Source organism: Centruroides sculpturatus, unplaced genomic scaffold, assembly GCF_000671375.1.
Source record: "Centruroides sculpturatus isolate CEXI.00-Female unplaced genomic scaffold, Cexi_2.0 scaffold350, whole genome shotgun sequence".
NCBI lineage: Eukaryota > Metazoa > Arthropoda > Arachnida > Scorpiones > Buthidae > Centruroides > Centruroides sculpturatus.
In genome coordinates, this window is record NW_019384643.1 from 98,320 (window position 1) to 125,853 (window position 27,534).

The 27,534-nt window shown below is 28.8% G+C and overlaps 1 protein-coding gene across 2 annotated transcripts in view; it reads right to left on the minus strand.

The window, feature by feature from the left end:
- Positions 1–284: 284 nt before the first annotated feature.
- Positions 285–27,534, minus strand: part of LOC111626051 (alkaline ceramidase 3-like) — a 44,852-nt gene continuing 17,602 nt past the window's right edge. For both annotated transcript variants that reach the window (XM_023369328.1, XM_023369329.1), the window contains exons 3-7: positions 20,664–20,863; positions 10,327–10,437; positions 4,357–4,409; positions 747–799; positions 285–462 (exon numbers count right to left, since the gene is read on the minus strand). In XM_023369328.1, coding sequence (XP_023225096.1) covers positions 300–462; positions 747–799; positions 4,357–4,409; positions 10,327–10,437; positions 20,664–20,763 — 480 coding nt within the window. In that variant the 5' untranslated portion in view covers positions 20,764–20,863 and the 3' untranslated portion in view covers positions 285–299. The remainder of the gene's footprint in view (positions 463–746; positions 800–4,356; positions 4,410–10,326; positions 10,438–20,663; positions 20,864–27,534) is intronic.

Sequence of the window (27,534 nt, forward strand, 5' to 3'; positions counted from 1 at the left end):
AGTTTCCATCAGAATATAAAACAAATATAACCAAAATTTCATCTGGATTGGACAAAAATTGCAGGAGTTATAAGGAATTCACACACATAGATGACAGTTTTTATATTATAGAATAATTAAATTACATATGTAATATTATTTTTCACATAGTATATATTTATCTAATTCATCCTATTCTATACACACTTATAAATAGAAATTAAATTTAAAACAGAAGGAAATGCTGAACTGGAAACATCCATTAATCAAATTTAAATACAAAACTATTATAATAAAATTTTAATCTAATTTATTATCTGCTAAAAACATTTTTCAAGATTTACTATATTTTTAATATGATAGTATTTCATTTCATGATCAGTTATAAGAGAATTACTTACAATAGTTACTACAAGTCCATAAAGTATTAACCCAATTATTAATGGAACATTTCGCTTTTTTGGAGGACTGTTAACCTCAGCTCTAAAGTAAGTAAGTACAGCAAGCATTAATTAAAAGAAATGTTAATTGCATAATATTCATAGTGCTCATTTTGATTTTAGATTAATAAGAATAAAATAATTAAATATCTATTATAAGTTTATAAGCAGTGTGCATGCAGATTTTAGAAACATTATATAGTTAATTTGTAATGAAAAATTTATTACCAAAAGTGTTGCATGTTAGTATTAAAAGAAAGTCTATATTGAACATTTTAGAAACAATTTCACTGAAATAATTATTAAAACTTTCATTATTATACTTACAAGGCATATACTAATATCAAACTACCCCAAACCATTGGTAATTCATCAAATAACTGAAATAATTTCAAAAACAATTATTAAATCTTTTATATTTAATATTAATAATTTTCAATAAATAATAATTTTAAAAAATAAACTATAAAAACAGCCAATTTATTGAAATGCTTAATGAAATGGAGAAAATAATTCAAATATTTGGATCTGATCACTGTCATTTTTAATGCTTAATGTAGCTTCCCATGAATAACTGGAGTTGTAACTTAAATGACTTATGTATATATTTACAGGCTTTAAACATATCTTCTAATATTTAATTTAGTGTTTTGAATGTTTAGAAATTAATAACTAGATAATTGATTAAATTTAATAGATATGATTGTCTTAAAATCTAAAGAAATTTTTATATATATAGATTTTCTTAATGAAACAAAAGGTGCAATAAATATGAAATAAAAAAAATTAAAATGAATTTTAAATATTTAAATAAATATATATATATTTAAATTCATTATGTTAGATCAGGGGTCGGCAACCTGCAGCACGCGAGCCACATGCGGCTCTTTGGGTGTGAAGCTGTGGCTCTTTAGTTCCATACGCAAATATTTATTTTATCAAAAAAAAAAAAAAAAACATTTAAAAATCGTTCTGAATCGATTAACGAGGATTAGGCACCGATTCTATCTCTCAGCCACTTGTACTCGCTTTTCACCGCACCCCTCCCCCGTGACACGCGTCGTCACTGTCGTCAGTCCGTCGGAAGCTCTCGAATGACGCTGTCGTCGGATGTTTCTATTATCTAATTTGTTGTGAAAAACACTACTTATATATGAATAAATAGATACTTTTTCTTATGAATAAATAGATTAGTTTTTTTATCAAAAAACTTTTATTTATGCGAGTACTATTTATTGTTGGCAAGAAAAAATTTTGTGGCTCTTTAAAAACTTTGAAATTTTGTAAATTGTAATTTCAGCTCTTCCGACTCAAAAGGTTGCCGACCCCTGTGTTAGATAATAGTTCATAAAATAAAAAATTTATATGATATATATTTTATAAGAAAAGCATTTATCTAACAGAAAAATTAAAATTAATCCCACAAATATAACAAGAAAGATTCAACAAATTGATGGCAAATAAATCAGTATTTTCACTTACAGTATGTTCAATTATTATATCTACAACACTCACAAAATTGTTTACATTTCAATATCATATATTTTTATTGTTAAATATTGACTATACTTAATTTTTTTATTTAAAAAATAAATGTAATAGTATTAATCTAAATAAAATAAAATCTGATTATTATAATCATAAAAAGAGTTAACAGAATTAGCATATCTAAAATATATAATTAAATTATTTGTTTCGGGATATGCTAATGGGTATATACAGAAGTATAAATTATACTTATAGTCTTTTAAAATAATAAATATAATTTAATGATAAAAAATGAATTATAGTTTTAACTATATTATCAACAATAACCTAAATAATCATTATATAGTTTAATTAAATCTTCAAGTTATACATTTTAAAAATTCTTTTAATGTGTCCTTTTAATGTTAGAGTCAATAAGATTAAAATTTTCACTAATTGTAGTCTTATTTAATTACCATGCTTAATGTTATCAATCAGAAATCACAATCAGTATAGGTGAGTTCCAAAGTGAATTACAATGAGTTATATTATGTTATATTAATATATACAGTTATTATTATATGCACTATTTTTTATTATAGTTGAAACATTTGATTTGTTTGAAAAATTATGCAACAAGCCATCAATTACTTTCCAGTTTTATTTTTGAAACAATTTTTTTTATACCTAAACTGGCTACGGTTCATGTAACAAGGAATGTCATTAATGCCCTCAGTTATCTTCCCTGCAACTGTCATGCAATCATCATCATCATAAGTTGGTTACATTTACAATATTTCAGTGCCATATAAACAAATTATGTGAAAACTGGCATAATTTGGTAAACTATATAAATTAAATTGCTTTCTTCAGAAAACTAAATGTATTTATTAAAACAAATGTTTTCAATCTATCTTAAGTTATCTTGGGTTTGAGACTGCAAATGTCTAAAAATGAACAGTCAAACCCAACAGTTATATATTAAAGCCAAATGATTCCAGAATTATATCAAGCTATATTACTACTACTACATATTTTTAATTAATTGCTAAGTAATTAATAATAGTAGTAGTATGGCCCAATATAATTTGGCAATCATTTGGTCTAAAAATAAATGCGTGTTAGAAAGCTTACAAAAATCAAATATCAATATTGATGGCTAGATGGCCAAAGTGGTTAAGATATCAACTCTGAAGACTTAGGATTGAATCCAGGCAAACAATCCTAGAAAATTTTTATAGATGGTCCATCCTGGATATGTCAGATCCCATCCAGTTGTCTCCATTATAAGCCTAGCTAAACCCACAATGGGTATGGAAAAAATGGTCTTTTTAGTGTCCACAGGGCAAAGAGTAAAAACAAAATATTTAAAATTATAAATTAATTTATAAATCATAAAATATTCTTGGAATATAAATATAACAAAACAACAATAAATTAGTTATCTTAATATTAATTTGTCTTAGACTCAATAATTAACATTAGACAACATTAATTTTTACAATCTAGTGAAACACTTTACATGCAAATTCTAATAATTTTAAGTTTTTTAAAATGTCTTTTAACATCTTAATGTTATGGCTTTTTTTTTATGCCTTTTTGTCTTTGTTTTGCACTTTCACACAGTCTTGATATTAACTTGCATGTTGTTACATATTTTTTTAAAAGTGTTATTATTATAATATTTATATTGTGAGAATATTCTACAATTTATAACTTTTTTATATATTACATAACTTCAAATATCAGTATTTGATTTATGTAAACTTGGTAATCAGGGCCATGTCAATAGATGAGGCAGAGAGGAACTGCCTCAGGAATCATAAAAAAAAAGTGATATTAAAATGGCATCATAATGTTTATAAGTACATTGGCACTGTTCTTAGGCTTGTCTGAAATGCCAAAATTATTCTGAATAAACCTGTTAGTAATAAACATTTCATTTTTGAACATTTGCAATTTAAAGCTAAAGATGACCTAAAATAGATAAAAATCTTGTTGTAATAAATTTGGCTTCCTGAAGAAAGCAGTTTCATTTATACAGTGTTATATAAAGTTATCCTACTTTTAGTGACCTTCAAAAATTATTTTACCGCATTTACTCGAATATAAGATGATCTCGCATATAGGACAAGGTGTGACTTTCAAGATCAAACTAAAGAAAATTAGATTAATCAATACAATTGTAATTTTATTTCGTTTAACCACAAATAAAATATCAAATGCACGTAATTGCACACATTGTCTAGCAAAAATTACTGGCATTTTAAACTTTAAGGAAAAATCTTGTAAAAATCAATTACATAATTTGCTCATGTAAAGCCAAACAATTGGGAACCCTTTTGCCAATTCTTAATGGTCGAATTCACTCTGTTGATTACACTTACAAGTTTCTTTGAATTCTGATTTCCAAATATTTTGCAATAAATTTGAAGTTTTAAGTTAATAATACTATAGAATATTAACTTACTTGCATTCCATACTGAAGTGTCATATGAAACCACCAAGAACCACATCCAACAACTGAAAAATTTATATAATGTTAGGTATTATTTAATAATTTTTTTATTGAAAATATTTTAATGATAATATAAATTTGCAATTTTCATCCATTAAAGAAATAGCCAGGAAAAACAGTTCAGAAGGGTGTGCTAACTTCATAATCAGTTCAAGTGATCATAATCAAGTTCTCAAATAATTAGAATTGAATTTTAGAACAATTCTGCCTTTTAAATTTGGGTATATTTTAATGTTGTTTTTTGAGTTTACTATTCAATGGTTATCCTCCTATGATGATGCAATTGTTTATTTATTTTACAATTGATTATGTCAATAGTGGCAATCAATTATAGCATAATAATGTTATCCTTTCAATAAATATATAGATTTATGGCCCAAAACATCAGTTTGTACTATAAATTAATCTGCATTCAATTGCTGATGGAGAAGTGCAGCAAATGATCACTCAACAAGTGAATGAGCAAAAATATATTAAATACTGTAAAAGCTGTACATTCTATTGTACACTTCATTTTAATTCATATACACATATGATGTCACATAAAAGCAAATGACTTTGGAATTAAAGTTTAAGATAATTGAAGTGCAGTGACATTATAAAAGATTATCATTTGATACACACATGAAAACATTTAAGTTCAGGACAAAAAATCAAAAATAGTAACGGTGCAAACTAAATTAATTTGATTGAAATACAACATAAAGCCAAAATCAGAGTCTAACCAGTTACTGTGTTGTAAACTTATCACAGGATATAATTATTATTTAATACAAGTATTGATGGCAATAAAATCCGAAAGATTGAAAATATGGACTTTAATCATGTTTAGTTTTCAAGAAATAGTATTCATGAATCTATAAATACAGTAATCATTTCAACGTTATTACTTTTAGTATTTTAATTATTCAAGATTGTTATTTTTAGTTATTTATTAAAATTACTAATAAAATAATTAGGAATTTAAATAAGTTAAAAATATGTAAGTTGTAAAATTCAATATAGAGAAAGAAAAAAAGCCAGAAGAAATTTTATGTATAAAAGCTTTTGTTCAAACAGATTTTAGAAAGTAGAATGATAACTATACAAGATTGTTATGTACTGGTATATTTTCTAGACTTTTTAAAAGTATGTGACACTACTGTCAAAATTATAAAACTAAATAAAATTAATAATACAGTTCTATAGTATAATAAAATTTAATAATAGCATTATTTATGTTTTACAATTAAATTTTTATAGAAGTCATTTCTAATTAAACTATTTCATGGATATCATTTATACTATCGGGTTGTTTGGAAAGTAATTTCGTTTTTTTTCCGTGGAAAAAAACACAATATTTTTATAATAAATAAAAATATTTTGTTGAATTATTTATCGGCCATTTTGGTCAAATACCTGTTGTCATCATTTCTGGTAGTAGCATTCATAAAAGTTTTGATCGTTGCTTACAAAAAACTGATCCAAGTGATTTTTGACATTGTCATTTCAAGTAAATGTCTTACAGTTAAAAAAAATTTGTATAGACCGGAACAAGTAATAATCTGAGTGTGCTCGATCTGGCGAATATGGTTGGTGCGATAGCACGTCCCATCTAAGTTATAACAGTTTCTGACGAGTTACCAAACTTGTGTGAAATTTGACATTATCGTGGTAAAACACTACACCTGTTTTGTTGATCAATTCTGGCCGCCTTTTCTGTTTGATGATATTACTCAATTTGTTTACTCGATGGCAGTACACTTTCGAATCAATTGTTAAATTGTCTGGTAAAAGCTCCAAAAAAAAATTTCCTTAAAATCCCACCAAAGAGAGCATCTCTCTTTAAGAACATGTGGAACCCATATATCAAGCTTTGAAACGAAACCAATTTGTTTCAAGTAATCATAAACAGTTCAATTTGACAAATTTAATCTCTTAGTGATTTCACGTGTTGTTATTCGGCAGTTTGCTTCAATCAGTACCTTTATTTTGTTTTCATTGGCTTCAACTGGCCATCCAGAACGTGGTGCATCTTCAATATTGAAATTGCCAGAACGAAATTTTGTAAACCAGTTTTGGCACTGTCGTTCTGTCAATACATCTTCTCCATACACGTCACACAATTTTTTTCTCGCTTGAACAGCATTCTTACCTTTTCGGTAATAAAAGAGCAAAATATGCCGAAAATGCTGCTTTCGATCTTCCATATTTGATGGGACACAAAAAATAAACAATTGCAGAAAATCAAACAAAATTTTTTACAAATAAGCCTTAAAATGTTAGCTGTCAAAATATATAATGATAATACAGTTTAGAATAAAAATGGCGGGAAAAATACAACTAATCCGTCTAGTGGTAAAAAAAAACGAAATTACTTTCCAAATAACCTAATATATTTTGCATATAATTAAATTATTCTATTTTAGGATACATAAAAGATATGATAAATTTGATGAAAGAAACAATTTTAATTATGAAAAAATAAATTACTCTATATGCGTACATGAAAAAAAGGTCTATGATATGAAAATGATCTATAGAAACATTGAATTCAATATTTTAGTACGAAAATAATACAAAATGAAACTTTATCTATATATATATAACTTTATATATATAGTCATTAAATATACTTTAATTTGTCAATATCTATAGTGCAAGCCTATTAAATCTAATAATGGGAGTGGCCAGTCAGATGCCTGATGGTACTGTAAATACTATGATACTACTGACAAGACACTCATGTCAGACGAGTGTCACTTGTTGCCAAGAGATTAATTTATTAACGTCCCATCATCTGTAGTCTGTTGTAGCACAATGGTACAGCATATAAATGGGCATATCAAAGATTATTAGAGTTTTTCACTACAGTTGTTTTGTGATATTTTAAGTATTTGGACTGCAATTTGAAAATTTTAAACCTATAAATTTTCTTAATAAAATTGAAGACAAAACTGTCCAAAAAGGATCACCATGTATTATATTTTGTGTGTTCCAAGACTAACACATTCTTGGCGACTGACCTTTCTTTGTAGGCTGCTTGTCACCGGAAAATTACAAAGAGTCCTTTTAAAAAACACAAAACACATCCAATTAAAATTACAAAAATTTCTGAAAAAAGGAACTGGTGACATACAGTTGTCCTGCTTACATCCATCTATACCTTCTTTTGGGGTTTTGGCTGCTTTTTATCTACTAGAAATTGGCACCGGAAAATGTATATTTTTAGAAGAGCTGCCCCCTGGTGACGATACATGTAGAAAATTCTTCTGTAAATGTACACTATAAATTTTCACTATTGTCTATCTGTCTGTCTGTCCTCCTTTAATCTAAAGAACAGTGTTAGATATATGAAAGTCAAGACCAGATATGGAAAGCTTAGTGGCAGGAGGCCCCCAATTAACCATACACAAACTTCTGGTCTATATTGGAAGTCAATTCAAAAATTTCCCCTGTTAAAAGTTATATAGATGACTGGCATGACTGTTGTTATCAGGAAAAGTATGATGTACAGGGGCAAGACACTACTAATTTGAGATGGAGAACATATATTTTAAATTAAAAAATTGAATAAATTAAGACTATGATTATAAAGCTCATCATTATGACAACGTCATAATATATAATAGCTCATTTTTCTTACATTTGCAATAAACTGTTTTTGTTGTTTCTATTTGCTGTTTTATCTATAATCATTAAATATTGTCAGGGTTCTAATATTTTTTACTAAGGGTGAAAGGAGTTCCATGATAAAAATAAGTTGGGAACCACTGGTCTAGACAAATGCAAAACACTACACATTGAAAAAAGGAGTTATGAAGAAAGGAGACTTTGTACTCAAAAGTGGAGATACTGAGTCCATGGAAGAGGGCAAATTTTACAAATATTTAGGATTACAACAGGCCAAACTTACAGATCATGCACACACAAAACAAACATTAACACTCAAATACCTAAACAGACTACATGCAGTACTAAAAACACACCTAAATGTACTGTTAAAGCTATTAATACTTATGTTATCCCTGTACTCACTTATTCTTTTGGAGTTATACACTAGACATGTACAGATCTCTAGCACTTCTGAAGGAAAACAGAACAACACTTACTAAACATAGTCAATATCACCTGAAATCATCCATAGAAAGACTAACTCATCCTTGTAAAGAAGGTGGCATGGCCTGATGAATATGATAAACCTGCACTACAAACAAAAAATTGACATTGCAGTTTTTCCACAAAAAACAAGAAACATCAAGAAAACATAAAGCTGTAACCCTGGCAGATAGTAACCACATACTTCTAAACTTACATTCTGAGCATTACTTATTGTTTATTTATTATGAACATTATTTATGTTATTTAGGTGTTGAGCTATGTCTTAGACATAGCTCAACACCTAAATAACATAGACATCACTAAGCAGTTATGGGTCCAAAAGGCACTTCATGGAAGGCATGCCTACAACCTAGCTCAGGACTATGTCGAAAAAACTGTATCAAACTACTGGCTGACTAGGGGTTGCCTGTTTGGAGAGACTGAGGGCTTTATGGTTGCCATTCAAGATAAGATCATAAACACAAACTACAGAAAACACAGTTTGAAGGATACATTATTCACAAATGACTCTTGCAGAAAATGCCACATTCTGCCAGAAACAACACAATATAACCTCTGGTTGCAAGTTCTTTGCACAAACAGACTATATACATATGCATAATACTGGGGAATATAATAATCTATGCTTTTGTGCAAGCTCTTGGTGTATTATATAACAAGAGCTTGCACAAAGCATAGATTATTATATACCCAAGTATCATACTATAGGCAGTATTAGAAAATGACATACAAAATATACTACGACAGAGCTATAATCACAAATAAAACAATTCATCACAATAAACCTGACATCACTTTCATTGACATATGCAGTAAGATCACTTATATAATAGACATCTCGATTTCAAGCACTCATAACATAAAAAATGCTCACACTAAAAAAAATCAAGAACACTCCACTTGCCCAAGAAATAAAGAGGAAGGATAAAGTATATATTATGCCTACTGTCCTCTCTTCTACTGGAGTTACACCACATACACTACACAAATGTCCAGAAATGTTAAATCTTAATATAAGCATATACATGGCATTACAAAAAGCCATAATATTGAACAATCACATTATTAGGAAGTTTTTAGACATTGACACATATACCAATAACACAGAGGCTTAATGCTATACTTGTTTGGGTAGCTATGCCTTGACTTTAGCATAAAACTTGGCACCAGTATCAGCTAAGCATAACATTCACAACATAATAATCACAATAATAAACAAGAATTTCTTACAAGTAATAGATATGTATTTATCAATGGTGCAGTTTTCTTTATATTCCTTTTAAAAATCAATTTTTCAAAAAAATATTCCTCAAAAATTGATGAAACTTCATAAGTTAATTCTACAGAAATAACCACCGTTTTTTTGCCTGGACCACATTTAATTTGGTTTAGCAACAAATATAAAGTAAGCCTTCATTATAAACAAAGAATTTGAAGAATGAAAAATAAAATAAACAAGCCATCTTCCTTTGATGTTCGTCTAGCTTTATGCCAGGTATAAAAAAATAAAAAAAATCAGTTCCAATTTCAGCATTAAGGTTAAATAAAATATGCAAATAATAATCTTAAGAAACTTCAAATCTAAACTAAAATTATCTTTAACAAAAATTGGGAATCTTGATTTTCAAAAATTAAATTATATTAAAAGAAATTTTTGAAGTTAACAAATTAAAAAGAAATTTAAATTATTAAGAAATTTCTGAAATAAATATTTGAAAATTTATTTTAGATTATTTAAGAAAAAATTACGTATCTTTCTTACAATAATAATAATAAACTAAATACTTCCAAACAATATTAAATTTAATTTTATATACATACCTAAAAGAAAAAAATGACTTAGAAGAAATCTTAATTCTAAGCCATCTTTCCAAGCTTGCCACCCACCCCATATTGCTGGCAATAACATAGCAAGATTACTTAGAGTATTCCCTGAAAAATAAAAAAATTATTATAAGTTAGCCTTGAAGAAAAATTATTTCATTAAATAAAAAATGCAAAAATCTTATTATTACTAATTATTATTATTTCATAAAATTTAATAAAATATGGTTCTTTGAAAAAATGGATTATAAAAGCAAATAGGAATTCATATTTCAGGAGTTAAATATTGACATTAAACAGTCAAGTATGCAACCCTCAATGTTATTGCATGCCTACCTGCTCAAAAATTTGTTTCATTAGCAAATTTTATTTGACTTTTCTAAATTTAAGTTTCTTTTAAATCTTTATTTTTATAATATACTTATAGAGTATATGATGATAAAAAACTGTATCCAGAGAACTTTTGAAATTATAAAATTAATAATAATAAAATGAATAACAACACTTTGCACACTTTTTGAGTAATATAATGTTTTAATGTATATCCAAATATAAACCAAGCAAACATTAAAACATACTGCTGGAAAAGTGTGAAAGGTATTATATGTCATTTTGTTAATAATTCCAGTTTTGTTAGACTGAGTGACTAATAATAATTATATTTTAAGAGTTTTGGAATAATTTTTTAAATTTTAAATACATTGTTTCAAGAACAAGAAATTGACAGTACCAGCAGCAGATCATGTAGTCACTATAACCTTCTGTCAGTATGGACTTAACTTTGCTACATATTCGGATGATTCAGCATCCAATGATTGATTTGAATTTGGATGGTCAGCATTAATGATCATTATAAAATCCATTATCCCTTTTGTCTTTTCAGGACAGAAATGTACAGTACACTTCCAGGTGGTTCACGTTGTTTTTGTCTTAACCCATGAGGCATCCATTTATACAACTTTTTGACCTTTCCTAGAGCAATCAAATGTCTGAACACTGTTGAATAATAAACACGAAATTTAGCAGCCATCTCACATTTACTTGATTATGCCAAATGACATTCCTTGATCAATGTTGATGATTTGGCTGGACAACCACATGTAGGTTCATGTCTTTTGCAAGGAATTTTTGAAACCAGCACTCTGCATTCTTTTGCATGCTGTTTCTTGTCCAATGCTATATTAAATGTTCAACTGCATTATGCCTCAATTTGAACTAATAAAGAAAAATACAGTAGACCCCCTATAACACAGGTTCATATAATGCGGATTTGTATATCGCAGCAAAAAAATTGCGACCGTATTCGTATAAAGACGCTAAAAGTGACTCGTAAAATGCGGTAAAACGTCATCGATGACTCGTGTCATGACAGGATTGGTCGAATCTGGACCAATAGTGGATGAGCAGCCGAACTACTTACACGCTACGAAGAGTTTAGGCAGGTAAGTTGAGTTTACTATCGTTTGTATGGTATATAAATTAGGTACTGTAAATCTAATACAGTACTGTAATTTTACACATTTCTTGTGAAAAAACCATTTCTTATTCAACAGCCATAAAAATTATTTCTAGTAATGATGTCTTCAAAGTTCAGCAAATTTTTCAAAGAAAAATAACTTATCAGAAAACGCACCTGCCGTTCGGTGCGCTGCTCCACGACGAAAACAAGCTTAAGCAATGGCGTCGTCAAACAGTGAACACTCAGTAAGTAATCCTACAAATTTTTTTTGTTTATAGCATAGTTTATACGGATTATTCCCAAAAAATATACGTATTTTGGAAATGTTAAGTCAAATTAGTCTAGAATTGATTAATTTTATGGAGGAAACCTTTCAAACAGCCGTAGTCCGTAAACTGCACATGTGCTGGGCTGTGATTGGCTCATGTATTTAAGGATTCCTACAACATGAAATTCTTATAAAGTGGAACGTATCTACTGCGTTATAGAGGGGGTCAACTTAACATGAATTTGGCTTGGTTGCATACTCAACTTCAAAGTGCACTTACATACTTTCCACAAAACAAGAAATCAATGTACACCAGACCAGATCATCATCTATTATCAGATACAGTAGATCCCCCTATAAAACCGTTTCCTATAGTTATGATTCCTATAAAAATTGTGGCAGTATCCATAAACAATGGTAAAAATAACTCCTATAATACGTAAAACGTCATCGGGCAGCCGAACTACTTTCCCGCCGTCCGTAGCGCCACGCTACGGACGTTTAGGCGGATAAATTGAGTTTAGTATCGTCTGTTCATATAATTATATATAAATTAGGTACTGTACATATAATTATATATTAATTATATATAAATTAGGTACTGTATATATAATTATATATTAACTTAATTTATTGTAACTTTATTATAATTAAATATATATTTTTCGCCGTCTAGCGTCACGCTACGGCGAGTTAGGCGACCTATCGTCTGTCCAGTACTGTAATTTTATACATTTCTTGTGAAAGAAACATTTCTTATTTAACGGCCATAAAAATTATTTATATTAAGGATGTCTCCAAAGGTCAACGAAGTTTTCGCAGAAAAATAATATCAGAAATCGCGGCCGCGGTTTGATGCGCTGTTCCGCGACGAAACCAAGCTTTAGCAACGGGCGTAGTCGAACGGTACACACTCGGTAAGCAATCCTACAATTTTTTGTTTATAACGTAGTTTATACGGATTATTTTCAAAAAAATATACGTATTTTGGAAATGTTGAGTCGAATTAGTCTAGAATCGATTAATTTTATGAAAGAAAACCTTTCAAACAGCCGTAGTCCGTAAACTATGATTCCTACAAAATTGATTCATAAAGAACGGAACGTATCTATCGTCTTATAGGGGGATCTACTGTATATTGATACAATATATGATGAATATGGCATATTTCATTTGAAACAAACTGATGTGCAGTATGTTGTTTCTATGTCAACATAAACATCTAAAACAATGCTAAGGTTCAATTTAATAGCAAATGTCACAATCTATGTAATCTCTTTAGTATTTGTTAAAAATCTATACAGTATTAAAACATAAATAAAAAGAACAAATTAAGAGCTGGATTAAACAATGATGGTATTTTGTTGTTATATAGGTTATAATAATATTTTAGCATATTCATGAAACATGGCATTAACCAAATTCTCATTGATCCACTGTTATTTTACAACAGCATCAGAGATGATGTTATTCACAATTTCAAGATGGCAGAAGAAATAATTTTGTAAATATTGATGATGATATAATTTTTGAACTTATTAGATATTATTGTTTATCGAGAGAAGTAATTCTTAATTTAATTAAGGAGCACCAATTGTTTACATACTAAGAGAGTACACACCACTCTCTAATGGATACTTGTGTTTTAAGTGTATTAAAATATTCTCATAACGACAATAAGAGTCCAATCCATTACAGAAAAACTGATCATATTAATCAAGTAACATCATCTAGATAATAAGATAGTCAAATCTCTGTTTCCAAACAATTTGTTTCTAAAAGTTGTTCTAAAACTAAAACTAATTTTCCCATAAGGAACAATACAAACTGCAACACCCCCACACTTGATTTTCAACCTTTGTGGATTAATTTGTATAACTATCTAAAACAACATATCTAACTCCACAATTTGGAGGCACATAGCACGTGCGCATTATAACAGCGCGTGTTTTTATTTAAAAATTATTTTATGTTCTACTGTTGCTTTCATTCCAAAACGTTAATACACTTGGAACAGTCGGTTATTTGTAGTCAAAAAAGGAATTTAACCGTTTTTAATGACCTGATAAAGACGAAAATAATTATCGTCGAAAGCTCTTGTCGGTCTCGCCACATTTATTTGTAATTTAACGCCTGTATGATAAAAACTTTCTCCTATTAAATGGTCGGTGTGCTGTCCACTTCTGTTTTATAAATAACAACACAAACTGAATTAATCCATTCCTGACCTCCTAAGGAGCCCCATTTTTACTTTTTTAGCAGTATTCATTACCTTTCTAAAAGATGTTCATTAAAAGTTCATGCATTTAATTAATACTGTTAAATATAATACAAACACCAATTGTATACTAATGAGAAATAATAACGAAATTATATTTAATAATATATTTTTGTTATTTAATTTCACTTAAACACCACTAAACAAATTCTTAAATGCTATTTATATTATAAGAATGTCAATTAATGTGATTTTTATTAATTAATTTGATTTAAATTCAACTGCAACACATACCAAACAAACAGAATTAGTATATTTCTTGCATGCACATAGAAATCTGATTTAAATAGCAACGTCACCAATGAGTCATGTGACGTCTAATGACACGAGGCAATCTTTGTACCACTAACTTCTGAATCATTAGCCCTGTCGTTCATTGGTTGAGCCTTCAACTTTCTTTAATGTTGGAAGTAGAAGGATTTGACCATCTATGTCTCTTAATCTGTGGCTGGCTCTTGCCGAGTAGGTTGTTCGGCAACCGGTGAAATTATGACTTCAAAATTCTGTTTGTGAACCAATTTCTTTGAAAAGTGAATCCTTCAAAAACCAATGTTTGATCGTATATAGTATATGCAATGCATTGTGTAAAATCAGATTAAAGTATATTATTTTATTAGTAATGAACTCAGTTGCACTATTTTATGCCTAAGATTTTTTGACATTTATATTCAATAATAACAATCAAATTCTAAGATAAATTAGGCCAATATATTTTATGAATCTAACATTTCCTATGTAAAATATCTTTGTAATTGTGAGGGTCGGACTGATAAAAATAAAATTAAATAAAGAAGTTCAAATTAAATTAAATATCTTTATTATAGTTAAACAAAGAAAAACTTCATTTTTCAAAATTTTACAAAAAAGGATATACATATTTCCTTCCCATGGAGCCGTTTCCTATCTCTCAGGAACCCGAAAAATGATTCATGAGGAACTTATCCTAAAAATCGGCGATTGGCGAAACCCAGTAACGTAACAAAAGGTATAAAAAAGGGGTGACGACGAGAAAAAGGAGGTCCGTCATCACCGCTCGTGATCGCCGAAAACCTGTGCCGATCCTCATCGCCGCCGTCCGTTCCTCAAGGCAACTTGTCCGATCCGGTTAGAAAACGTCTAACCATCCGATCCCCTCCTCGTAGAGGTATGATATCCATTAATGTAAACTCTCTTTCGGCGCATTTCCCTCCATTTCCGCGTGTCCGCTCGAGGTAAGCTCAATGTATTTATGTTATCATCTAAATAAATCCTTGTTTTGTTGTTAATTGGTGTCTTTAATTCGAGTATCGCCAACGTCTTACCGACAATCCCTCTCACCTCCTCCACTCGACCTGACAAAAGAATCCCGACTTTCCGGGATAGAAAAAAACCCATAAACAAGCCATCCACTGACCAGTGGGCAATTCTCACCAAACTGTTGCCTATCAAAAAGAGGTACGACTTTGTCCTACCTCAGGCTACCCACATAATTGTATTCAACTTTATTGTTGCAATTTCTTAAAATACATTTTATTGTATGTTTGCTGTAAAATATTCTAAATATATTTTGTAGCCAGACTACACAATTTATTCTTTTTATAAAACTGTTATGATCCTTTAATATTATGAACCAATTTTTAAAAAATGTATAAAATTTCTTAACTAATATTTCCTTTCATGTCAGCCACTTAACAAGTTCTTAAACTGAATGGAGTAAACCCTAATTTCTTACTGACAGTGGACAACAGGAAGTGATAATGATACTTCCACATACTCAACACAAGATGCTAATTACTATGTCATTAGCAGTACATTGCTATATGATGAAATTTGTGAATCCTATCTATGACAAATTGTTAAACTTATTTTTAATATCATTATTAGTATATGACATCATTATTAATGACACTTTTGTGAATCCAGCCTCAAATTCTTAGTCCTTATATCTTTCCATAACAAATCAGAGAATATATAAGTAGTTTTGTATTTACTTCAATATGTTTTTGTTGATATAAAAACATGCTAAATCTAAAATATAATGTATATATAAATCCAAAACATAAAATAGATAATGAGATAAATTTTTCTAAACTTCCTTATTGTTAATAATTAATTATATTTCAAAAAATTAAATAATGGATTCTTTAAATGGAGAAAAATTATAGATAATATATAATAATTATATTTTTCAGATGCAAAAATCCATTATCAAATTAAATCCATCTATACTGGTATTATCAACATAATACAAGACCAAGTATCTCAAAACCCAGCAAAGCTTTAATAATTAAATGTTTTTGACCCTCATCAGCAAGTACAGCTAATCAATACAGGAATCAACTTTGAGTAAAGTGATTCAAATCTTACAAAATTTAACTATGTTGTGTGCTCTCTGATTAAAATAAAATAAAAATCACACTTTATATAAGCTCAGCAACAAGTACTTAATAAAAAAAAAATGTTTAAACCTAAATTTAATTTTCATTAGGAGAGATGATAAAATACAACTAAACATGTGTTAATATATGTTATTCTTACATTAAAGAACCTGTAATACAAAAATAATCCAATAATATTCTATGCACATGTGGAACAGGCTCACTTGTGTCCATGTATATAAAGTAACTTGTAGTACAACTTCCAGGCATTTGAAATAGCTTCTTGGTATTTGAAGTTAACAGACTGACCTTTCCTACCAGATTTATAAATTTCCAGCACCTCCATATGCTTTAACACGACATTTATAAAGGTTGAAAACACTCAATTATTACAGATTTGCTGGTTTTTGAATGTATTTGAGTGTTATATTGTTATTATCTATTATCAAAATAATTCAAATAGAATATATATACTTAACTTCTGATATTAGAAAATTTAAATACAAAGTTTCTAATTTAAAATATTCAAATCATTATCTGTCAGAAAAATTATCAGTATTTTAATTTCAAAATATCTACTAAATGACTCAGAAAAATCTCACATATATAAACTTTACTTGTTTTTGAGTTTATTGATTTAGCAACAACAAACTAAAAAACAAGTCAAGTTTATATGAAATTGTTTCAAAATTTTCCTATTTACATATTATATAATATGATAAATATGTATTATAGTATATAATCATTTTTTAAATTTAATAGATAAAAAATCAAAAATGCATTTTCTTTTGACTAGTTATAATTATATACAGTGGTGCCTCGTATAACAGACGCTGCGAACAATGGACTTTCTGTTTGGCCATTACGTGACTCGAGCAACAGACTGTCTGCAAACAGCGGACTTTCCATTCGGCAGTTACATGAGGCGAACAACGGACTTTCTGCGAACAAGTGCGAATAATGTTTCCACTCGTTTGCTATTGCCAATGACAATCTGCTATTTTTATAACATATTAGTATTATTAGAATATATTATTAGTATATCTAAAGTACAGAGCTCCCGCTGGGATTCGGCTTGCTCCCTTATTTATTACGTACATCACCTCAGTGCAGGGTATTTACATTTATTCAAGTGTTGTGCAAATCATGGCTTCTAAAAAAACAGAAAAGTGATTTCAATTGAAACAATGCAAGAAATCATCAGAAGGAGTGAAAGTTGACAAAAACTTCCTTGTCAAATGGGGAGAGGTTCAGGAGTTTACCAACACTCATTATCCAAACAGAACTGAGGCCAACAGTATCAATGATCTCTACAATGACACCCTTGCCCGTCATTTCCGACAGGTGTTGAAGAACAGAGAGAAACAGACCACCTTGGACATGTTTTTCAAGAAGCAAGCTGCCAAAAAACAAAGGATGGAACAAGAGGAGATGACCCTGCAAGCTCTGGTAGCCTCTCCTGAATCTGACTCCGATTAAAAAATAATAAAAAGATACCTGCTGCAATGTGTAAAAAGTCTGTATCTGTATGAATGTGTAAAGAAAGTGTTCCTTCACCTCCTCCTCACAACATCTGACTACCTGGAATAATCGGTGACTGCTCCGTTTTCATTTTTTTTTTTATGGAACAGTACGGTTATTTTATGCTGCGGAACGAATTATGTTTTAACATGTTTTAACTATGGTAAAATGTGTTTCGTATAACGGACTTTTCACTTAACGGATGTGACCTGGAACGGATTAAGTACGTTATACAAGGCACCACTGTACATCTATTTATTTTGTGTGATATCCCTTACTGTAAAACAGTCCATACAATACTCCTTGAAGAGCTGGAGCTAAAGCCAAAAAGTGTGCACATACTAGATACCATAAAACCTGATTTTGAACAGAAGACTATAAGAGTGGAAAAGTGTTTTGAACTGCCAGCTCTATAAAATGAAAATTCTGAATAATTTTTCATCACTAGTGACAAGTCTGATTTCATCATCACACACCCAAATTGAAAAGCCAATCAAAACAATAAAAACATAAATGAAAGTTCCTGTACAAAAAATTTCACACGGCATGTTCTGCTTCTCCAAGCTACATGCAGGCTATCACACAGTAACAGTATTTGGAATCTCTGGTTGTCATCTTGACTTGGCCTTCTGAGTACTATTCTCTCTTCAGAAAATTGAAGACACCTTTTTTTTTTTGATGAAAATTTTCACAAGTGACAAATTACAGAGAGCTGTCTGAGAGTATTTGACTTACCTCCAAGGAACGGTTTGTTGTTACTATCTACAAGCTACCCGAGCACCGAATATGGTGTGAGAGTATGTGGTGTAATTTCATGCTTGTAATCATCTGCAGCCTCAGTACACAAGTCATCTCATTCTCCATCAGAATGGAATTCATATATTAATACCTACAAGTTATTTTTCTTTTCATTTTTTTACTTTACACCAATGTTTTAACATTCTATTTAGACACACTTTAACTTACATATATTCATGCTTTAACAGATTTCAGTAAAATAAAATTTCATACATATAGTATATTTACTTGCATATGAGACAAGGTTTTTATTTGTTTTTCACTGATTCAAAAACCTACGTTGTCCTATACATGTGAAGGATTCTTTACATTTTTGCAATAATTTTTGTAAACCGTATATTCACATTTTTTACCAATGTTCACCCTCTGGTAATTAAAAACAAAAGTATTTTATCTGGGTCATTTGAATCATTTTCGTGTAATGTCAGGAGTAAAGATGAATAGCAATAGGAAAAGCAAAGTTTTTAAATTAAATTCCAAAATTACACAGGAGCCCAATATAAGTTTTAATCCATTCCCATGCAAAAACAAATGAATATTTGGAAATCAGAATTCAGAAAAACTCACAAGTGTAATCAACAGAGTGGATTCGACTGTTGGCAAAAATGGTTCCCAACCGCCCAGCTTTACATGAACAAATTATGCTGTCAATTTTACAAGATTTTTCCTTAAAGTTTAAAATGCCAATAATTTTTGTGGGACATGTGCATTTAGGTGCATTTGATATTTTATTTGTGATTAAATAAAATAAAATTAGAATTGTATTAATAAATCTAATTTTCTTTATTTTGACCTATAAAGTCACACCTCATCCTATATGCAAGATTGTCTTATACACGAGTAAATACGGTACTCTAAGACTAACAAATTTAATATATTGTTTCTAATACAAAACTAATAATAATGTATAATTCATTTTACAATATTATTAGTTTTGTTTTAGAAATAATACATATGAAAATTCTCAATAATATACATTGACATTATTAAATCATCTGTAATTTTGCTAAAAGGAAATTGATAAAAAAAAAAAGCTTTGAATTAAATATATTTAAAGTAAAAGCATAGTATTCTATTTTTGGTAATAACAATAATTATTATTATTATTATTAGAAACTCTTGAGTTGAAATCAAAGTCACTCCACATCCACATCTTTTTTCCATCAGCTAATTGATTAAATGTCATTCACCTCTGCATGCAAAAGATTTCCTTTTCCAATGCCCACATTTTAAACATTCCAGTAGAGATCCTATCTGAACAACATGAAAAACAGAACAATCACTTGTGATGATCAATAGAAGTCTTCCTGTTTTGATAACAATTACAAACATATTTAAATACTGTACAATTATTAACTCTATTAAGATAATTCTTGATGATTAGATGTATAAAATTTAATATTTAAAAACTATTTCAATAAAGAGAATAAAAATTCTTTTAATATCTACTACAAAATATTTATTAACCATTAAATTATACAGTTTCCATCGAATCATTCTATCGATTACGATACCGAATTCAATGCTGTAGCAATAAAAACATTATGAGATTTTACATAACAACCATTAAAATTCAATATAAATGGCTTTGAATTAAAGTTTCGACCGTGATCGTCCTTATAATGCATAAGCTATAATATAAGAACCACTTACAAAATTCAGCGATATAAAAAGTAACTTCGTAATTTCTTTCGCACCAATCGAGAGTCGCTGTCGGTTTACCCCAGAAACCATTTGCTGATGTCGGTGCCATCTCCGTACCCGCTCGTGCATGGGTAGAGACGATAGTTACTGGCAACTAGTATTTCTCATCAACGCCATCTCTGTTTAGTATCAAAACGCCCCCTTGATTTCTGCCATAAAAGTTGTTTTTATATTTATTCGCTTGTATTTGAAAATTTTGTAGCAATTATTTAATAGTTTTATTTAATTTAATTTTTAAAATTATAGCTAAGCATTAGTAGAATTTATTCACGAATTTATCTCTCTCTCTCTCTCTCTCTCTCTCTTTTTTTTTTTTATCGATCGGGTTTAGAGCGTTACTGAAGAGGAAATTGAAAAAAAAAATGTTTTCTAATCCAATCTGGCATCTATGGATAAATATAGTTTTAATTTCGATTATTGCTTCGCTTCAGTTTACGACGATAAATCTTATATTTAGAATTCGCTGAGTTTTTATACGAATTTGTCTTAAATAAAAAATAATACTACGGTAAACGGTTTATAATATGTCCTGGATGGCCGAGCGGTAAAAGTGGCAATCTACCGCTCTGGGAATCCGGAATCGTATTCAAACGGGTCGAAAAATCCCCAGAAATTTTTCTGGGGTGATCCGACCGGATATGTCGGGCCCACCCGGCCGCACTATTGTGGGCCTGGCGGAACCCATAATGGGCTTGCTAATAGAGAACCTCTTAGTGCCCACAGGGCGAAAAGAGTTTAAAAAATAATAATAAAAATGTCCTAAGTTGATCGGGATGGTTCCGATTTTGTGTCCCACTATTTTTATACAATAAACGATGAGCACACATTAAAAAAACTAAAATGTTTGGTATTGATACTAATCAAAAGATTGATTATAAAGCATGAAAATTTTAAAAATAATTATTTAGCTTTCCAAACGTTTCTGAAATAACGTTCGTTATTAATCTCATAACTATGAAAAACAATATAACTTATGTAATATTTGTGAGATACTAAAGCAAATACCGGATGATCGTAATTTAAGTACCCCTACTCAACGCTGCCCAAAAGGATACTGTATTTAGCAGTCCAAATGCAACCAAATTTGCTGTGGTAATATTTCAGGATCTGCAGAAAATATTTCCATTAAAACGACAATATCAAAATGCACCGCTGTGGCACTTTTGGCACTGAAAGTAACAAACATTTTGAGTGTAAAAGATACTAGTGCTATGCAAAAATCTTAACGATATAAGGATATCGCTTAACGTAAACCCCCATTCTAAAGGTTTAAAACCTGAAAGTGATGTGTGTTCAATTGTTGTGAACAGTGTGTTCAACGGGCAACCTCAATTTCTCCTCTGCATGCTTCTCACATGCGCAGCATGATACTATCTTTCAAGGTTGCCAAATTTGCAACATATCTTGAATAAACTACAATTTTTAAGTGTCTCCATAAATAAAATTGCTTTTTTCTTTCTTGCAATTTTGTTGATAATTTTTTTACAGAAACATCTTCTGCATGCCCTAAAATGTCGTCAAACCAAATTTAATTGCATTTGTACTGCTAAATATTGCTCTTAACAGTGTTAAATACGGTTACTTTAAGTATATTTCTTCGTTATTCCTCAGTTTAACAAGCTGGAAACTTATGAAAATATATATTTTTTTTTATTTATATAGTCTTATAGATATAGCTCTGTATCTGCATTTTGCATTTTAATCTGTGGCATTACACAATATAATTATTTCGTTGAATTAATTATTATTATTTTGGTTCTTTTCACTCTGCACTAAGAGAACCTTTTACCATATTCATCGTGGGTTCGGCCAGGCCAATAATAGAAGTGGCCGGTGGGCGGTGATGACAGGATCCAGAACTAGCCGCCATGAAAATTTTTTGGGAGCTGTTCGCCTGGATTCAATCTCGGGTACCCAGAACGCTAGGCTAACGCCTTAACCTCATCGGCCATTTTATTTAAACTAACTCTAAACCATTTTACGAACATTCTACAGTTATTATTTAAAAAATAATAATAATAAATTTAATATGAAAGCAATGAGTCCAGGAAGGGAATAAGAAAGTTTTAATTAATTTGAATAAGGGAAACCTCGAAAAAGAAGGGGAAAAACCTTTTATGCAGTATTTCCGAGATTTCTAAACATACTATTTCACTTTTCATTTGGAGAAAAATTCGTGTCATAACCTCCATACGTGAAAAGCATTATTAAGAGGAACATATTATAGAATTCTCCGAACTCTAAAGAAAATACGTTAAAGATAAGACAGTGCCCAACAGGCACGAAAATACTTAATCGTACTTGTACATGCAAGATACGTAGAACGGCAGCAGACTAGTTACCACAGCCAACCGAACATTCCCGTTTGCGGTGCAACTTTTATAAACAGTTACAGTTCACAATATCAATTAAATCATGCTTCAGTAACTTTATAACGGCCTTTTGTTTAATGTTACATTGATTTACATGAAATTAAACAAGTTTTTAATATCATTTCATCATTATTCAATACATGGATAATCATTTATTTATCAAAGCAGTTAATATGTTAGTATTTTTATGAAGTTCAATTTCTATTTATCAGCTTCTTTATAATGCAAATTAGTAACTAAGTGTTGAAGTAGATGTCTAAATTTGTCAAAATAAAGTCTCCGAAGCAAAGGCAGAAAATTTTCCAGTAGGTTTCTAATGGCCATAAAAAAATTTCTCAAATTGTAAGCTTTGTCAATCGATCAACAGATGTCTTTTGAATTCTGCATTATGATCCTTACTAATTTCTTTATTATGATAATCCAATTTCAGATGTTCCAATAAAAATGGTTAATAAATATTCAAATTCTATCAAAACTTCAATAAAATAATTTTCAAGAGAAAAATATTTTCGTCACATGATAACTTTTATTAGACAATTGAAAGAGTGTATTGAAGGATAAGGCATATTTTATTTTCTTTATACGTAATATAAGTAATTGTTTTCAAAATAACAAAATTAAAATCTACGTTTTATGCTTCACAGATTAACATTTAAAATAATAAAATGATAGAGGAAAAACTGGAATAATTCAAACATTCAGTGAAAAATTCTACGAATTAAAATTTCACTTATCAAGCAAAGATTTTATAGGAAATAATTATAATTATAATTACATGGAATAATTTTAAATTCAAAATACAGCTTAAAAAGTACAAAAAGGAGGAGGAAAATAAAGTTTTCTGTATGAAAACAAGTTGGAATATAATCTTACTGTTTTCAAGGTTATTTAATATACCTTATATTTTATTAGCAATCAGTAATAATTATAATTTTTTAAAATTGTTACAAAAGGAAAAGTTTTTAAGGTAAAACACAACACAATACATAATAAATAAGGACTGTACAGTTAATTTAATATTTTAAAGTAGCTATTTGTACTGTACATCAACAAATACCTTTAGGGATACAATAAAATTTATTAAGTTCTAATTATTAATAATAAAAGTTTAATTTTAATCTTTTGATGTGATAAACCTTAGTCTTTCTCTGGTTAGTATTAAACTGAATAAAATGTTTAATGGAGGAATAATTTTTTAAAAAGTTTCTAAGAGATCTTTTATGTATTTAATGAAATTATCCTGGAATATAAACATAGCTGAAAGATGTCTTCTGGGAGAGACTTAATTAATTATCATATTTACATAGTAAAATTAATTAACTATTCTTGTTTTCCTAACTTTCCTTGATTACATAGTAAATATATCTCATAAATAAAGTAATCAAAATTATGATATATAAAATGTTTTCTACATTTTAAAACTGTTTTGTTTACAATGCTAATGTTTAATACTTTGATATAAATTTACAGAATTTATTTAGAATTTAGCATTTACAGCAATACGATAATAAAATATTCAAAATTATTTACTACAAAAAAAAATAAGAACCAAAGTCATGTTTATCACGAATTTTGGAGTAATTCAGTGTATTCAGGATCACAATGACACATGGGTATACGCAATTATGGTAAAGGGCCTCGCCTTCTTACTGCTCATTACTTATATTTTTATTCAGTATGTATATCTGTATAATGCCTCTAAAGAAATTGGGCCAGGGGGGCCTCAAAGGTGCTTAAAATGACCTTGAATGTGTTTAATTTAACATTGTTCTATATAAAATCTAATGATAAATTTAAAGTTTAATTCGATGTAATTCGGTCATTTACACACGATATTTAAAAATTGGCAGACATCATTCAGCATTAGAAAAAAATTTACAGATTCTATTTTATCGAGTATTATTCAAGGATGTTCTATATTTTAAAGACTATTTTTGCATAAAAATATAAATAAACAAATATACGAAACGGTTCATATTATAATTAGTACTGTATATATATATATACTCTAATATAATAATGAGTTGTAAACAAAACGAGGAAAATGGTGTAAAATATTATATTTTACCTAATAATCTGGTCATATTTGGTGACATATATTTGATTTCGATACTAGAAAAACAGTAAACTGATAGAAGAGATATAAAACTCGAAAAATAAATTAACATTTAAAGAAAACTATATGAAATTAATTTCTATTTAAACGTTTAAAGCATTCAGAAATTGGATAAAATAAATTCTGTTATTTAAACACATGTAATAAAACAAAACCAGCCATCATCAAATTATTTTTCAGCATATTATTATAACGATTTCCTAATTAATACAACCATTTACATCCTCACTTACGTAATGTGTTACTTTAAAGAAACTCAGAATTGCTCATTAATAAATTTACAAAAGAATATATTTGAAACTGTTTAAATCGGGATATCTACTGTATTTGCGAGAGTTTTACCATAGAAATAAATACATTAATTAACGTTACAGTTTAAAAATTGAAATTTTAAATTAATTCGTTATTAAATCTAATTTATAATACAGGTATTTTTATTCAGCAGTTCTTTAACAATGCATTGACTGCTAAAGGAACTAAAAGTTGTTTACCCTCAGATAAGAATAATAATGTGATTAAAACTTTTTGTTGTTTTGAAGTTAACAATTTCAGATTATTTTCTTATATTTGTGTTAATAAAATATAAGAACTTATATATCTACTGTAATTTACAAAACTAAGCATATTAGGGCCCGGGTATGATGTGCTCACAAATGTAATTGTAAATTCATATACAAATAAATAAAATTTTAAGTGTATAGTGAACAATATGAAAATAATATTCTGGGCTATTCTAATAGCATTCATTGGTAAATATAAATAAAATTATTGATTCGTTTTTTGAGGGTGTATTTGGCACTTGTTTATTTAAGAATTTTTTATTATAAATTATATAAAATTTTGCAGTAACTTATTGTAATGATAGAGGATACATCGCATTTGCTCCTAACCTTTATGATTCTATGATTAATCCTAGATATTCGTTTGTAGAGAATTTTTCTGGGTTTTATAAATTATAAAATCATATTCAGAGAAGTTTTCTAAAAAAAATAATTTTTTTCGAATAGATGATAGATCATTTGATTTTTATCACTGATAAAAGTAGATTTGATTAGATAAAATTCTAAATTATTTATTTGCAATGTGAATTCTTATCCATTTTATAAAAGCCGATGAAATAATAATGCAGAATTTATTTCGAATTAATTCCCTTAAGTATAAAAATAAATAAAATAACAATTTTTTCATTTTAAAAATAGTTTAATACATTATAGCATTGTCAACATCACGATATTACAACATTGATACAAATTAATAATTTATTTAAAAAATGAATATAGTAAAATTTCTAAAGTAAAGACTAAAAATCCAGGACAAAATATATTTTTTAAAATGTACAATATTGAAGACTAAATACAAATAATAATAATAAATTTGAAGTCTTCTGAACATCCATTCACAGTCACTAGAACACAGTTAATTCACAATCACTTGTGTAAATACAGTGATTGTTTAGAGGGAATATATTTTCTCAATACTTTTCTACCGGCGAATTGCCCCCTTCCAACATATTTTTATTTTATATACTACAAAAATTAGGAGTAAAAACCAATATTGTACATAATAGGTACTGTACTATTATTTTTTATAGCCATTCAAAACCCAACGATGAGAAATTTTTCTTACTCATTCTCACCTACTTCCCAATATATAATACAGCTCAACGCTGATGCGTGTATGTGGTATATGAGGGAAAAATCTTTAACAAAAACAAGGGTCTCGGGATTTTACAATGTGTTTTAATTACAATTTAAAATTTAATTGTTGCTTTATCGAAAAATCCCGTTTTACTCAGGTTACGTTGTGAAATTGGCACTCAATAACTCTTATCTTTCCCCTTTATATAGGTTTCCCGCTTATGATAATATTTTACATAGAAAATCCTTCCATTTCAAGCTTCATTTTTCATTTAGACACGCATCCGTTTTATAAAGTATATGTTTAAACAAGTTTTACTTTATTAGAATGAGATAATCATTCTAACTTTTGTATTTTTTCTATAATAACAAACTAATATTTTATAATTTTTTTATTTTAATTACATTGAAACAGAAACAACTATATTATCTAAAAGTATAATCAAACTCTTTTCAGTGATTTGAATCCGGATAAATTTTAAGCTTAAAATAAAAGTATTTACGCAAATTTATTCGACTGTTTTATTAATGTTTCATTAGATAAAAGCAACTGAATTTATCTCATAGGTAATATTAAAAAAAAAAATACTTTCTGCGCTTTTCATTTCAGCCTCTTTCTTCCTTGTGGGCATCAAGGTCTTTCTTCTATGGCCTAGAAGAAAAGCCCTCTTAACTCTCTTTTCCTCATATATATT